The sequence below is a fragment of the Prunus persica genome, chromosome G8 (genome assembly GCF_000346465.2).
Source record: "Prunus persica cultivar Lovell chromosome G8, Prunus_persica_NCBIv2, whole genome shotgun sequence".
Lineage (NCBI taxonomy): Eukaryota > Viridiplantae > Streptophyta > Magnoliopsida > Rosales > Rosaceae > Prunus > Prunus persica.
Genome location: NC_034016.1, coordinates 7,965,118 through 7,980,185, shown reverse-complemented (window position 1 = coordinate 7,980,185; position 15,068 = coordinate 7,965,118). Strand labels below are relative to the sequence as shown.

Sequence of the window (15,068 nt, the reverse complement as noted above, 5' to 3'; positions counted from 1 at the left end):
AAATGGAGTGGTTGGTGTATTGTACAGTTCTACAGATTGTATTTCACTCAAAACCCACCAAATGACTCCTCCCACAATATTATGATGTTCCCCAAGTTTTGGACTCAATCCCATATAGATTGGTCCTTGAAATCGGACAATTCAGGTTCGTACGAAGTTCGTTCTGAAATGGGGTGGTTGGTGTATTGTATAGCTCTAAGATTGGATTTCTCTCAAACGCCACCAAATGACTCCTCCCACATATATTTGTTCCCCAAGTTTTGGACTCAACCCGATATCGATTGGTCCTTGAAATCGGACAATTCCGGTTCGTATGAAGTTCGTTCATAAATGGGGTGGTTGGTGTATTGTATAGTTCTAGAGATTGGATTTCACTCAAAAACCCACCAAATGACTCCTCCCACAATATTATGATGTTCCCCAAGTTTTGGACTTAATCCGATATCGATTGGTCCTTCAAATCGGACAGTTCAGGTTCGTACGAAGTTCGTTCTGAAATTGGGTGGTTGGTGTATTGTATAGTTCTAGAGATTGGATTTCACTCAAAACCCACCAAATGACTCGTCCCACAATATTATGATGTTCCCCAAATTTTGGACTCAATCCGATATCGATTGGTGCTTGAAATCGGACAATTCAGGTTCGTACGAAGTTCGTTCTCAAATGGAGTGGTTGGTGTATTGTATAGTTCTAGGGATTGGATTTCACTCAAAACCCACCAAATGACTCCTCCCACAATATTATGACGTTCCCCAAGTTTTGGACTCAATCCGATATCGATCGGTCCACGAAATTTGACAATTCAGGTTCGTACGAAGTTCGTTCTGAAATGGATTGGTTGGTGTATTGTATAGTTCTAGGGATTGTATTTCACTCAAAACCCACCAAATGACTCCTCCCACAATATTATGATGTTCCCCAAGTTTTGGACTCAATCCGATATCGATTGGTCCTTGAAATCGGACAATTCAGGTTCGTACGAAGTTCGTTCTGAAATGGGGTGGTTGGTGTATTGTATAGTTGTAGAGATTGGATTTCACTCAAAACCCACCAAATGACTCCTACCACAATATTATGATGTTCCCCAAGTTTTGGACTCAATCCGATATCGATCGGTCCACGAAATTTGACAATTCAGGTTTGTACGAAGTTCGTTCTGAAATGGAGTGGTTGGTGTATTGTATAGTTCTAGGGATTGTATTTCACTCATAACCCACCAAATGACTCCTCCCACAATATTATGATGTTCCCCAATTTTTGGGCTCAATCCGATATCGATTGGTCCTTGAAATTGGACTCAAAACCCACCAGATTGTATGTTTTTCATGATGAAGCTCTAAAGAGGGAAATCCTCGAAGAGGCCCACAACTCTGCTTTTGCCATGCGCCCTGGGAGTACTAAAATGTACCATACTTTGAGGGAACACTACTGGTGGCCTTTCATGAAGAAGGAGATAGCAGAGTATGTAAGAAAGTGCTTGATTTGTCAGCATGTGAAAGCAGAACGACAGAAACCTTCTGGGCTGTTACAACCATTCCCAATTCCTGAATGGAAGTGGGAGCATCTGACCATGGATTTCATGTTCAACCTTCCCCGAACACGGAATAACCACGATGGAGTGTGGGTGATTGTGGATCGACTCACGAAGTCTGCTCATTTCTTACCGGTAAGAGCAAACTACACGTTAAATAAGTTGGCCAAGCTCTTCATTGATGAGATAGTACGACTTCATGGGTGCCAGTTTCTATCACTTCTGATAGAGATCCACGGTTTACCTCCCGATTTTGGACAAAGTTGCATGAAGCTTTTGGAACCCAGTTACAGTTCAGTACTGCTTTTCATCCTCAGACAGACGGTCAGTCGGAGAGGACGATTCAGACGTTGGAAGATATGTTGAGAGCTTGTGCACTACAGTTCTGAGAAGACTGGGACGAGAAATTGCCACTTATGGAGTTTGCATATAATAACAGCTACCAGGCAAGTATCAGAATGTCCCCATTTGACGCCTTGTATGGAAAACAGTGTAGAACTCCATTTTATTGGGATGAAGTCGGTGAGAACCGACTGGAAGTGGCAGATGACATCGAACGGACAAAGGAACAAGTGAAGTTAATCCGAGAAAGACTGAAAACGGCTCAGGACAGACAAAAGAGCTATGCAGATAACAAAAGAAGGGACCTCCAGTTTGAGGTTGGAGACTGGGTGTTCCTGAAATTATTGCCTTGGAAGGGCATAGTAAGGTTTGGAAGGCGAGGAAAACTAAGTCCTCGCTATATTGGACCTTATGAGAATGTGGAGTGTGTAGGTCCAGTAGCTTATAGACTTGCTTTACCTCCGGATTTGTCTCGGTTGCACGACGTGTTCCATGTCTCGATGCTTCGGAAGTATATTCCGGATCCTTCTCATGTGCTGGAGGAACAACCGATAGAGCTACAAGAAGATTTGACTTATGTCGAGCAACCAGTTCAGATTTTAGATCGAAAGATGCAAGTTTTGCGTTCGAGGGAGATTCCACTTGTGAAGGTCTTATGTAGAAGTCATACTGTGGAAGAGGCCACATGGGAACCTGAGGACCAAATGCGGGAACAGTACCCTTACCTCTTCGAGTAATAGGTATGTAAATTTCGAGGACGAAATTTTCTTTAAGGGGGGTAGATTGTAATAACCCAAAACAAAATATCTAAAAATTAGCATTAATTTATTCTAGCAAAAAGACGATTTTGCCCTCGCATTATTTAATAGGGAGAAAGTTGACTTTTTGACTGAGAAGGAATTTGGCAATTCCGCTTACGCCGTCCCGTAGAGCACGGCGAAACGAGTCCGTAGACACGGAGTAGACTCGAATCGGAGTTGTAACGAAGAAAATACGGTCAAAATACCGCGAAGGGCAACATGGTAATTTGGAAAAAGTCAGATTTTTATCTCTTTTCTCCTCTCTCTCCTCCCGTCGCGTGCAGCCGCGCCCCTCCTCCCTTCCAGCCGTTCCAGCCACCACCACAGGCCGTCTTGATCGTCGGCGTTGGTACCATCGGAACCGCCTCGGCCCTGCCGTCCTTTCCCGACCCGTCTCCGCCCTTGGGCCGACCGGAACTGGCCGGAAAATCGAGATTTCCAACCGATTTTCACCCGATTTTTAGACCCTTCGTTCTCCTTCGTTTCTCAACCAAATCGTTTGAGTAAGGTATGGTTTCTTAGCTATTTTTCATGCTCTAACTAATGGTTGGCTGGGTTTTGATCGATTTTACCTCTAGATCACTCGATTTTCGAATTGAAAATCGGCCGAACTTCGGCCACTGTGATCGGCCATTTCCGGCCACTTTTGGGGGTATGTTCAAGAACAAAAGTGACTCCAAATGGGGTGTTTTACCTAGGATAGAAGTTTGGAGTCTCGGTTTTGAGTTTTTCCAGCAACCCGGTATCGCTTTAGACACCCAAACTGCCCGCGTGTGTGGCGGCGCGTGGGTGAGGGTAGTGAAGTGACTCTGAGTAGTTTTGCGATCCTCGTGTTGTCTCGAGCGCGTAGGATTTCCCGGATCTCGATTTGGAGTCCGTTTGAGCCCCAAACAGATTTTCCATATTGCGCGATCCTTGGGTGCAGTGTCGTCGAGCCGTTGGATCGCACCCAAATTCAGATATGTCATTCTACATGATTTCAGGATCGTGTAGGATTTGACGGATTGCGAATCAGAGTCCCGGATACTCCGAAATCGCGAACCCTGGGGCTAGAGTTTGGATTTTAAGCGATAATGCAATTTTGGCTAATCCGACCGTCCGTTTCGGACCAAACTTGCAGGACATGGGTCTTTCTCTGTAAGGAACCTTTAGAGAATCCCAGATTGGCCATCGGAGATCGTGGACCCCACGAGGTTCCGAATCGTCCGGTCTGATAGTTTATCGCTTGGAACAGCTTCAGGTCTTTCAAGGCCGTTCTAATTGTGTGAAAGGCTAAAGTGGGCATAGGAGTGACTTTAAAATGAGTACACGAATTTCTAGGAGCCGGGGGCAGGGTGTTTAATTTAATTCTTTTATTGAGCAGTTTTATGAATTTAATCTTTATGGGTAATCAGGCACCAGAGGATCAGCAGAACCCCAGGAGGGACCTTCAAAGGGTCCAGCTAGCTCGGACCAGCAGTGAGTGGACCTTTCTTTCATAAATGATTTTCTATAAATAAGTTTATACAAACGCTTTTATAAATAAGTTTATATGCATGAATTTTATTATTTGATTTTGAATAAGTTTTATTGAAAGTTTCCGAGCTTGATTAGTACCGTGATATTTCTATAATTTCACGCTGCTCAGTCACATGCTAAAAGTTATAGAAACAGAGTTTGAGGTCTAAATCAAATGAGATAACAGCATAATGCGAGATTACAGTTATTAATCAAATTTTCCTAAAGTTATTTATTTTTAAAACCACCACGTACCCATTTTTATTTGGTGATTACCCTCAGATGGACCGATGTCTACGGACATCCAGTCTGTTTACAGTTCTGTCAGTGCACTTGACATTGCCTCACGAGTTTCGGGGACGCTCAGACCGTGAGTGCCAGGATTTGCAGCTCGGCAGACTTGGTGTCCCGAGACCTGCCAGGATTTGTGGCTCGGCTGACTCTGTGTCCCCGAGACCTGCCAGGATTGCGGATCAAGCTGACTACAGTCCCCTATATCTTGCCAGAGCAGCTCGAGTCGACTTGGTGTCATCGAGACCTGTCGGCGGATCAGGCTGACCATAGTCCCCTGAATCCTGCTAGTTTGCGGCTCGGATAGACTGTGTGTCGCCGAGACCTGCCAGGGGAATTGACGGATTTACAGGGGTACATTTAGGTGGTAGTTTTAAAAGAATTTCAGTGCTTTTATGTAATTATTGCTTTCAGTCATTTTATACCAGTTTTCTCGATATTCGTGCATGTGTTCACATCTGTATAGATACGTATACATATACATGTTTATTTGAACGCTTTGTATTTGAATACAGTCGAACTTTAGATTTACATACCTATTCATTTTTACAACGGGGGTTACTATGTTTATAAATTGTTTTGAGAACGTTATTTTTTGTCCACTCACACTTTCAAATTGTTTTTTTTCGCCCCCAGGCAGTAGAAGTGCACAGGAATCCACCACGGGCCACTCCTAGCTCCCGCGCCACCCACGAAATGTAGGATTTTGTTGTAAAATACTTAAATTCTTGTAAATAGTTAGTAACTGCTCTGATATCTTGTGGACTGGAGAACCAGAACTGGTGAATGTTTGGCTGACATATTCTGGCAGTTGGTGTGAAGATTATTGTTTGTTTAACAGGTGAAATTTTTTTGGTTTGGACAAAATACAGGGGAGACTCTGCCGAATTTTCGGCAGGAGTCTAAGGGAAGTTTTAATAGTAATTGTAACAGGAAGGGTAAAAAGGTTATTTGTGCCCGACATTCGCCAGGTGTCGGACACGCATAGGACTTGGTTCGAATTCCAAAGTGGAATTCGGATCGGGTCCTGTCACACAATATTACGATGTTCCCCAAGTTTTGGACTCAATCCGATATCAATTGGTCCTTGAAATCAGACAATTCAGGTTCGTACGAAGTTCGTTCATAAATGGGGTGGTTGGTGTATTGTTGTTGATCCTATTCTTAACAACTAAAATGAGTTATTAAAAACAGCAACTTTAATTCTCGCAAGTGCACGAACCGTTTATAGTATAGCTTATGTAAATACGAGGTCGATCCCACGGAGAATGGTAACTTGGTTCCAAGTTAAATTACTTAGAATGCTAGAAAAACAAAGAACAAAGAAACTGACTAACTAGCTAAAGGCAAGGTCGAATTCAACAATGCCTCTTGCTAATTACTCAAGGTCTAGGACAGAATCCTAGCACCACACACGCACTCGAAATTGGGGGTTTTGTTGTTGAAATGAAAACAAGAAAGTGAAATGAAAGTGCTCGAAAGTAAACACTGGCAGCAATCAACAAGTTGTGAAACAATGATTGAAAGGTGTTAGAGCCTTGGAATCCACCACTAGTTTTCCTATCCAAGTTATGAATGCATAGAAATTGACTCAAGCTTCATCAACAATAGATCATCGCATACAAGCCTATGGTATCTAGGTGCAGGATGCATGATTCTCCTAAGGCATGTGATTATGCATGGTATCCACACAACACGTGATCTCTAATATGCAACCTAAGCATGGTATCTACTTAGAATAAAGCATACAAGAGTCATTAAGCTCCTTGAGAATATGATAATCACACAAGTCCTAGAACATGGTATCTGTCCTAGTCAACCTATGGTTATTAACCCCTTGAATGATTCTTAGGCCATTCAAGTGTTGCTTGTGAAAGGAGAGTAGAATTGGTGAATCTAAACCCCTTCCCAACCTGTGCTAAATGCATAAAATCCTAGTTAGCTACTCCAAGAAAACATACATCAAGCACATAATAAACTGGAGATTAACAACTTGATAATAAAAGCAAGGAAATCAATTAACCATAAAATCATCCATAACATTGAATATTCATGACTAGGGCTTCATCCTAAGCCCTAACTAAATGGATTAGTTAGACATAACTATGAATACAGAAAATAAGAAATACATAGATAGGATAAAGACAGGAGAAGAACTAGATGATGGCAGCAAGGAAGTTCCCAGGACAGCTCCAAGCTCCCTCGACAGCTCCAAGCTCTCTTCTCTCTTTGTGGTGAATCTGAATGTGTGTATGGATGAAGTGAATGTGTGTGTCTACCCTCCTTTGAATGAGTGTGCAACTCTCTATTTATAGAGTGCAATTTCGTGCTCCCCTTTGGCTGGTGAAACACACCTCTCTTAGCTGCTCCCAATTGCCTAAGCTGCCCAATAAATGCCATCTTTTCCAGCTGCCCAATAAATGCTTTGGTGGACTTTTCTTGGTTTCTTTATGGAAAGCTTGACTTTTGTTCATCTTTTTGACTTCCCATACTGATTTGTCTCCCATGTGTAGCCTACCAGAATTCCTGGAAAATGGTCCTTGATTTGTGCAGACAAGATCCCCATAATTAAGCATGCCATGTTTTGCTCCTTTTTGACTTCCATAGCTGAAATGCCTCCCTAATTTGCTCAACATGTCAGGTCCAAAGTCAAATAATGCTGAAGTGAGGCACATGGCTCAAGGGAGGTGCGGAGCACAAGGCTCAACAGCTGGCAGCTACATATTAAAATCCTCCTAGAGCATGGTTCAGTGTTTGACAGGCTAAGGACTCTAGCTATCATTAATTGGGCTGAAATTTGGATATGTTATACTAGACACCCATTGGAACAACTTCTGTGAAGCATGTCTCCTCATCCAAGCAGTGTAGGTTGCTGAAATGAGGCCTGCAAGATGACCCACGAATTTGGACTGACAAGGAGTGTGGCCCAAATTGGTTCTGTCAATAAGCTCACATTCCTCTTATGCCAATCAACCCTTAATATGCATGAATTGTATCAAATGTGATCCCCTTGCTGTCCTAACCTACAAAACACACAAACATAGGTAAGAGACTCAAAATAAAGAGAAACTAAACAAAATTACTAAGCAAAGAAGGCATGCAAATGTGTGAAATTATGACCTTATCAATTGTATAGTTCTAGAGATTGGATTTCACTCAAAACCCACCAAATGACTCCTCCCACAATATTATTATGTTCCCCAACTTTTTGGACTCAATCCGGTATCGATTGGTCCTAGAAATCGGACAATTCAGGTTCGTACGAAGTTCGTTCATAAAATGGGGTGGTTGGTGTATTGTATAGTTCTAGAGATCGGATTTCACTCAAAACCCACCAAATGACTACACCCACAATATTATGATGTTCTCCAAGTTTTGGACTCAATTCGATATCGATCGGTCCACGAAATTTGACAATTCAGGTTCGTACGAAGTTCGTTCTGAAATGGGGTGGTTGGTGTATTGTATAGTTCTAGAGATTGGATTTCACTCAAAACCCACCAAATGACTCCTCCCACAATATTATGACGTTCCCCAAGTTTTGGACTCAATCCGATATCGATCGGTCCACGAAATTTGACAATTCAGGTTCGTACGAAGTTCGTTCTGAAATGGGGTGGTTGGTGTATTGTATAGTTCTAGAGATTGGATTTCACTCAAAACCCACCAAATGACTCCTCCCACAATATTATGAGTTCCCTAAGTTTTGGACTCAATCCGATATCGATCGGTCCATGAAATTTGAAAATTCAGGTTCGTACGAAGTTCGTTCTGAAATGGAGTGGTTGGTGTATTGTATAGTTATAGGGATTGGATTTCACTCAAAACCCACCAAAATGACTCCTTCCACAATATTATGACGTTCCCTAAGTTTTGGACTCAATCCGATATCGATCGGTCCACGAAATTTGACAATTCAGGTTCGTATGAAGTTCGTTCTGAAATGGAGTGGTTGGTGTATTGTATAGTTCTAGGGATTGGATTTCACTCAAAACCCACCAAAATGACTCCTCCCACAATATTATGACGTTCCCCTAGTTTTGGACTCAATCCGATATCGATCGGTCCACGAAATTTGACAATTCAGGTTCGTACGAAGTTCGTTCTGAAATGGGGTGGTTGGTGTATTGTATAGTTCTAGAGATAAGATTTCACTCAAAAAACACCAAATGACTCCTCCCACAATATTATGATGTTCCCCATGTTTTGGACTCAATCCGATATCGAGTGGTCCACGAAATTTGTCAATTCAGGTTCGTACGAAGTTCGTTCTGAAATAGAGTGGTTGGTGTATTGTATAGTTCTAGAGATTGGATTTCACTCAAAACCCTCCAAATGACTCCTCCCACAATATTATGATGTTCCCCAAGTTTAGGACTCAATCCGATATCGATTGGTCCTTGAAATCGGACAATTCAGGTTCGTACGAAGTTCGTTCTGAAATGGGGTGGTTGGTGTATTGTATAGTTCTAGAGATTGGATTTCACTCAAAACCCACCAAATGACTCCTCCCACAATATTCTGATGTTCCCCAAGTTTTGCACTCAATCCGATATCGATTGGTCCTTGAAATCGGACACTTCAGGTTCGTACGAAGTTCGTTCTGAAATGGGGTGGTTGGTGTATTGTATAGTTCTCGAGATTGGATTTCACTCAAAACCCACCAAATGACTCCTCCCACAATATTATGACGTTCCCCAAGTTTTGGACTTAATCCGAAATCGATCGGTCCACGAAATTTAACAATTCAGGTTCGTACGAAGTTCATTCTGAAATGGAGTGGTTGGTGTATTGTATAGTTCTAGGGATTGTATTTCACTCAAAACCCACGAAATGCCTCCTCCCACAATATTTTGATGTTCCCCAAGTTTTGGACTCATTCCGATATCGATTGGCCCTTGAAATCGGACAATTCAGGTTCCTACGAAGTTCGTTGTAAAATGGGGTGGTTGGTGTATTGTATAGTTCAAAAGATTAGATTTCACTCAAAACCCACCAAATGACTCCTCCCACAATATTATGATGTTCCCCAAGTTTTGGACTCAATCCGATATCGAGTGGTCCACGAAATTTGACAATTCAGATTCGTACGAAGTTCGTTCTGAAATGGAATGGTTGGTGTATTTTATAGTTCTTGAGATTGGATTTCACTCAAAACCCACCAAATGACTCCTCCCACAATATTATGAAGTTCCCCAAGTTTTGGACTCAATCCGATATCGATTGGTCCTCGAAATCGGACAATTCAGGTTCGTACGAAGTTCGTTCTGAAATGGGGTGGTTGGTGTATTGTATAGTTCTAGAGATTTGATTTCACTAAAAACACACCAAATGACTCCTCCCACAATATTATGATGTTCCCCAAGTTTTATACTCAATCCGATATCGATTGGTCCTTGAAATCGGACAATTCAAGTTCCTACGAAGTTCGTTCTGAAATGGGGTTGTTGGTGTATTGTATAGTTCTAGAGATTGGATTTCACTTAAAACACACCAATTGACTCCTCCCACAATATGAAGATGTTCCCCAAGTTTTGGACTCAATCCGATATCGATTGGTCCTTGAAATCAGAAAATTCAGGTTCCTACGAAGTTCGTTCTGAAATGGGGTGGTTGGTGTATTGTACAGTTCTAGAGGTTGGATTTCACTCAAAACACACCAAATGACTCCTCCCACAATATTATGATGTTCCCCAAGTTTTGGACTCAATCCGATATCGATTGGTCCTTGAAATCGGACAATTCAGGTTCCTACGAAGTCCGTTCCGAAATGGGCTGGTTGGTGTATTGTATAGTTCTAGAGATTAGATTTCACTCAAAACCCACCAAATGACTCCTCGCACAATATTATGATGTTCCCCAAGTTTTGGACTCAATCCGATATCGAGTGGTCCACGAAATTTGACAATTCAGGTTCGTACGAAGTTCGTTCTGAAATGGAATGGTTGGTGTATTGTATAGTTCTAGAGATTGGATTTCACTCAAAACACAACAAATGACTCCTCCCACAATATTATGATCTTCCCCAAGTTTTGGACTCAATCCGATATCGATTGGTGCTTGAAATCGGAAAATTCAGGTTCGTACGAAGTTCGTTCTGAAATGGAGTGGTTGGTGTATTGTATAGTTCTAGGTATTAGATTTCACTCAAAACCCACCAAAATGACTCCTCCCACAATATTATGACGTTCCCCAAGTTCTGGACTCAATCCGATATCGATCGGTCCACGAAATTTAACAATTCAGGTTCGTACGAAGTTCGTTCTGAAATGGAGTGGTTGGTGTATTGTATAGTTCTAGGGATTGAATTTCACTCAAAACCCACGAAATGACTCCTCCCACAATATTATGATATTCCCCAAGTTTTGGACTCAATCCGATATCGATTCATCCTTGAAATCGGACAATTCAGGTTCCTATGAAGTTCATTCTAAAATGGGGTGGTTGGTGTATTGTATAGTTCTAAAGATTAGATTTCACTCAAAACCCACCAAATGACTCCTCTCACAATATTATGATGTTCCACAAGTTTTGGACTCAATCCGAAATCGAGTGGTCCACGAAATTTGACAATTCAGGTTCGTACGAAGCTCGTTCTGAAATATAATGGTTGGTGTATTGTATAGTTCTAGAGATTGGATTTCACTCAAAACCCACCAAATGACTCCTCCCACAATATTATGATGTTCCCCAAGTTTTGGATTCAATCCGATATCGATTGGTCCTTGAAATCGGACAATTCAGGTTCGTACGAAGTTCGTTCTGAAATGGGGTGGTTGGTGTATTGTATAGTTCTAGAGATAAGATTTCACTCAAAAAACACCAAATGACTCCTCCCACAATATTATGATGTTCCCCATGTTTTGGACTCAATCCGATATCGAGTGGTCCACGAAATCTGTCAATTCAGGTTCGTACGAAGTTCGTTCTGAAATAGAGTGGTTGGTGTATTGTATAGTTCTAGAGATTGACTTTCACTCAAAACCCCCCAAATGACTCATCCCACAATATTATGATGTTCCCCAAGTTTTGGGACTCAATCCGATATCGATTGGTCCTTGAAATCGGACAATTCAGGTTCGTACGAAGTTCGTTCTGAAATGGGGTGGTTGGTGTATTGTATAGTTCTAGAGATTGGATTTCCTAAAAACACACCCAAATGACTCCTCCCACAATATGATGATGTTCCCCCAAGTTATGGACTCAATCCGATATCGATTGGTCCTTGAAATCGGACAATTCAGGTTCCCTACGAAGTTCGTTCTGAAATAGGGTGGTTGGTGTATTGTACAGTTCTAGAGATTTGAATTTCGCTCAAAACCCTCCAAATGACTCCTCCCACAATATTATGATGTTCCCCAAGTTTTGGACTCAATCCGATATCGATTGGTCCTTGAAATCGGACAATTCAGGTTCCTATGAAGTTCGTTCTGAAATGTGGTGGTTGGTGTATTGTATAGTTCTAGAGATTGGATTTCACTCAAAACCCACCAAATGACTCCTCCCACAATATTATGATGTTCCCCAAGTTTTGGACTCAATCCGATATCGATTGGTCTTTGAAATCGGACAATTCAGGTTCGTATGAAGTTCGTTCTGAAATGGGGTGGTTGGTGTATCGTATAGTTCTAGAGATTTGATTTCACTCAAAACCCACCAAATGCCTCCTCCCACAATATTATGATGTTTCCCAAGTTTTGGACTCAATCCGATATCGATTGGTCCTTGAAATCGGACAATTCATGTTCGTACGAATTTCGTTCTGAAATGGGGTGGTTGGTGTATTGTACAGTTCTAGAGATTGGATTTCACTCAAAACCCTCCAAATGACTCGTCCCACAATATTATGATGTTCCCCAAGTTTTGGACTCAATCCGATATCGATTGGTCCTTGAAATCGGACAGTTCAGGTTCGTACGAATTTCGTTCTGAAATGGGGTGGTTGGTGTACTGAATAGTTCTTGAGATTAGATTTCACGCAAAACCCACAAAATCACTCCTCCCACAATATTATGATGTTCCCCAAGTTTTGGACTCAATCCGATATCGAGTGGTCAACGAAATTTGACAATTAAGGTTCGTACGAAGTTCGTTCTGAAATGGGGTGGTTGGTGTATTGTATAGTTCTAGAGATTGGATTTCACTAAAAACACACCAAATGACTCCTCCCACAATATTATGATGTCCCCAAATTTTGGATCAATCCGATATCGATTGGTCCTAGAAATCGGACAATTCAGGTTCCTACGAAGTTCGTTCTAAAATGGGGTGGTTGGTGTATTGTATAGTTCTAGAGATTGGATTTCACTCAAAACCCACCAAATGACTCCTCCCACAATATTATGACTTTCCCGCAAGTTTGGACTCAATCTGATATCGATCGGTCCACGAAATTTGACAATTCAGTTTCGTACGAAGGTCGTTATGAAATGGAGTGGTTGGTGTATTGTATAGTTCTAGAGATTGGATTTCACTCAAAACCCAACAAATGACTCCTCCCACAATATTATGATCTTCCCCAAGTTTTGGACTCAATCCGATATCGATTGGTGCTTGAAATCGGAAAATTCAGGTTCGTACGAAGTTCGTTCTGAAATGGAGTGGTTGGTGTATTGTATAGTTCTAGGTATTAGATTTCACTCAAAACCCACCAAAATGACTCCTCCGACAATATTATGACGTTCCCCAAGTTTTGGACTCAATCCGATATCGATCGGTCCACGAAATTTAACAATTCAGGTTCAGTACGAAGTTCGTTCTGAAATGGGGTGGTTTGGTGTATTGTATAGTTCTAGAGATTGGATTTCACTACAAACACACCAAATGACTCCTCCCACAATATGATGATGTTCCCCAAGTTTTGGACTCAATCCGATACCGGTTGGTCCTTGAAATCGGACAATTCAGGTTCGTACGAAGTTCGTTCTGAAATGGGGTGGTTGGTGTATTGTATAGTTCTAGAGATTAGATTTCACTCAAAACCCACAAAATGACTCCTCCCACAATATTATGATGTTCCCCAAGTTTTGGACTCAATCCGATATCGATTGGTCCTCGAAATCGGACAATTCAGGTTCGTACGAAGTTCATTCTGAAATGTGGTGGTTGGTGTATTGTATAGTTCTAGAGATAGGATTTCACTCAAAACCCACCAAATGACTCCTCCCACAATATTATGATGTTCCCCAAGTTTTGGACTCAATCCGATATCGATTGGTCTTTGAAATTGGACCATTTCAGGTTCGTACGAAGTTCATTCTGAAATGGGGCGTTTGGTGTATTGTATAGTTCTAGAGATTAGATTTCACTCAAATCCCACAAAAATGACTCCTCCCCACAATATTATGATGTTCCCCAAGTTTGGGACTCAATCCGATATCGATTGGTCCTCGAAATCGGACAATTCAGGTTCGTACGAAGTTCATTCTGAAATGTGGTGGTTGGTGTATTGTATAGTTCTAGAGATAGGATTTCACTCAAAACCCACCAAATGACTCCTCCCACAATATTATGATGTTCCCCAAGTTTTGGACTCAATCCGATATCGATTGGTCCTTGAAATTGGACAATTCAGGTTCGTATGAAGTTCATTCTGAAATGGGGTGGTTGGTGTATTGTATAGTTCTAGAGATTGGATTTCACTCAAAACCCACCAAATGACTCCTCCCACAATATTATGATGTTCCCCAAGTTTTGGACTCAATCCGATATCGATTGGTCCTTGAAATCGGACAATTCAGGTTCGTACGAAGTCCGTTCTGAAATGGGGTGGTTGGTGTATTGTATAGTTCTAGAGATTAGATTTCACTCAAAACCCACCAAATGACTCCTCCCACAATATGATGTTGTTCCCCAAGTTTTGTACTCAATCCGATATCGATTGGTCCTTGAAATTGGACAATTCAGGTTCGTACGAAGTTCGTTCTGAAAAGGGGTAGTTGGTGTATTGTATAGTTCTAGAGATTAGATTTCACTCAAAACCCACAAAAAGACTCCTCCCACAATATTATGATGTTCCCCAAGTTTTGGACTCAATCCGATATCGATTGGTCCTCGAAATCGGACAATTCAGGTTCGTACGAAAGTTCGTTCTGAAATGGGGTGGTTGGTGTATTGTATAGTTCTAGAGATTGGATTTCACTCAAAACCCACCAAATGACTCCTCCCACAATATTATGATGTTCCCCAAGTTTTGGACTCAATCCGATATCGATTGGTCTTTGAAATTGGACAATTCAGGTTCGTATGAAGTTCATTCTGAAATGGGGTGGTTGGTGTATTGTATAGTTCTAGAGATTGGATTTCACTCAAAACCCACCAAATGACTCCTCCCACAATATTATGATGTTCCCCAAGTTTTGGACTCAATCCGATATCGATTGGTCCTTGAAATCGGACAATTCAGGTTCGTACGAAGTCCGTTCTGAAATGGGGTGGTTGGTGTATTGTATAGTTCTAGAGATTAGATTTCACTCAAAACCCACCAAATGACTCCTCCCACAATATGATGTTGTTCCCCAAGTTTTGTACTCAATCCGATATCGATTGGTCCTTGAAATCGGACAATTCAGGTTCGAATGAAGTTCGTTCTGAAATGGGGTGGTGTG

The 15,068-nt window shown here is 41.6% G+C and overlaps 1 protein-coding gene across 1 annotated transcript; it reads left to right on the top strand.

The window, feature by feature from the left end:
* Nucleotides 1,403–2,610, top strand: LOC109950819. Its single transcript, XM_020570953.1, has 2 exons — nt 1,403–1,855; nt 2,023–2,610. The coding sequence occupies exons 1-2, from the start codon at nt 1,403–1,405 to the stop codon at nt 2,608–2,610; spliced, it is 1,041 nt and encodes a 346-aa protein (XP_020426542.1).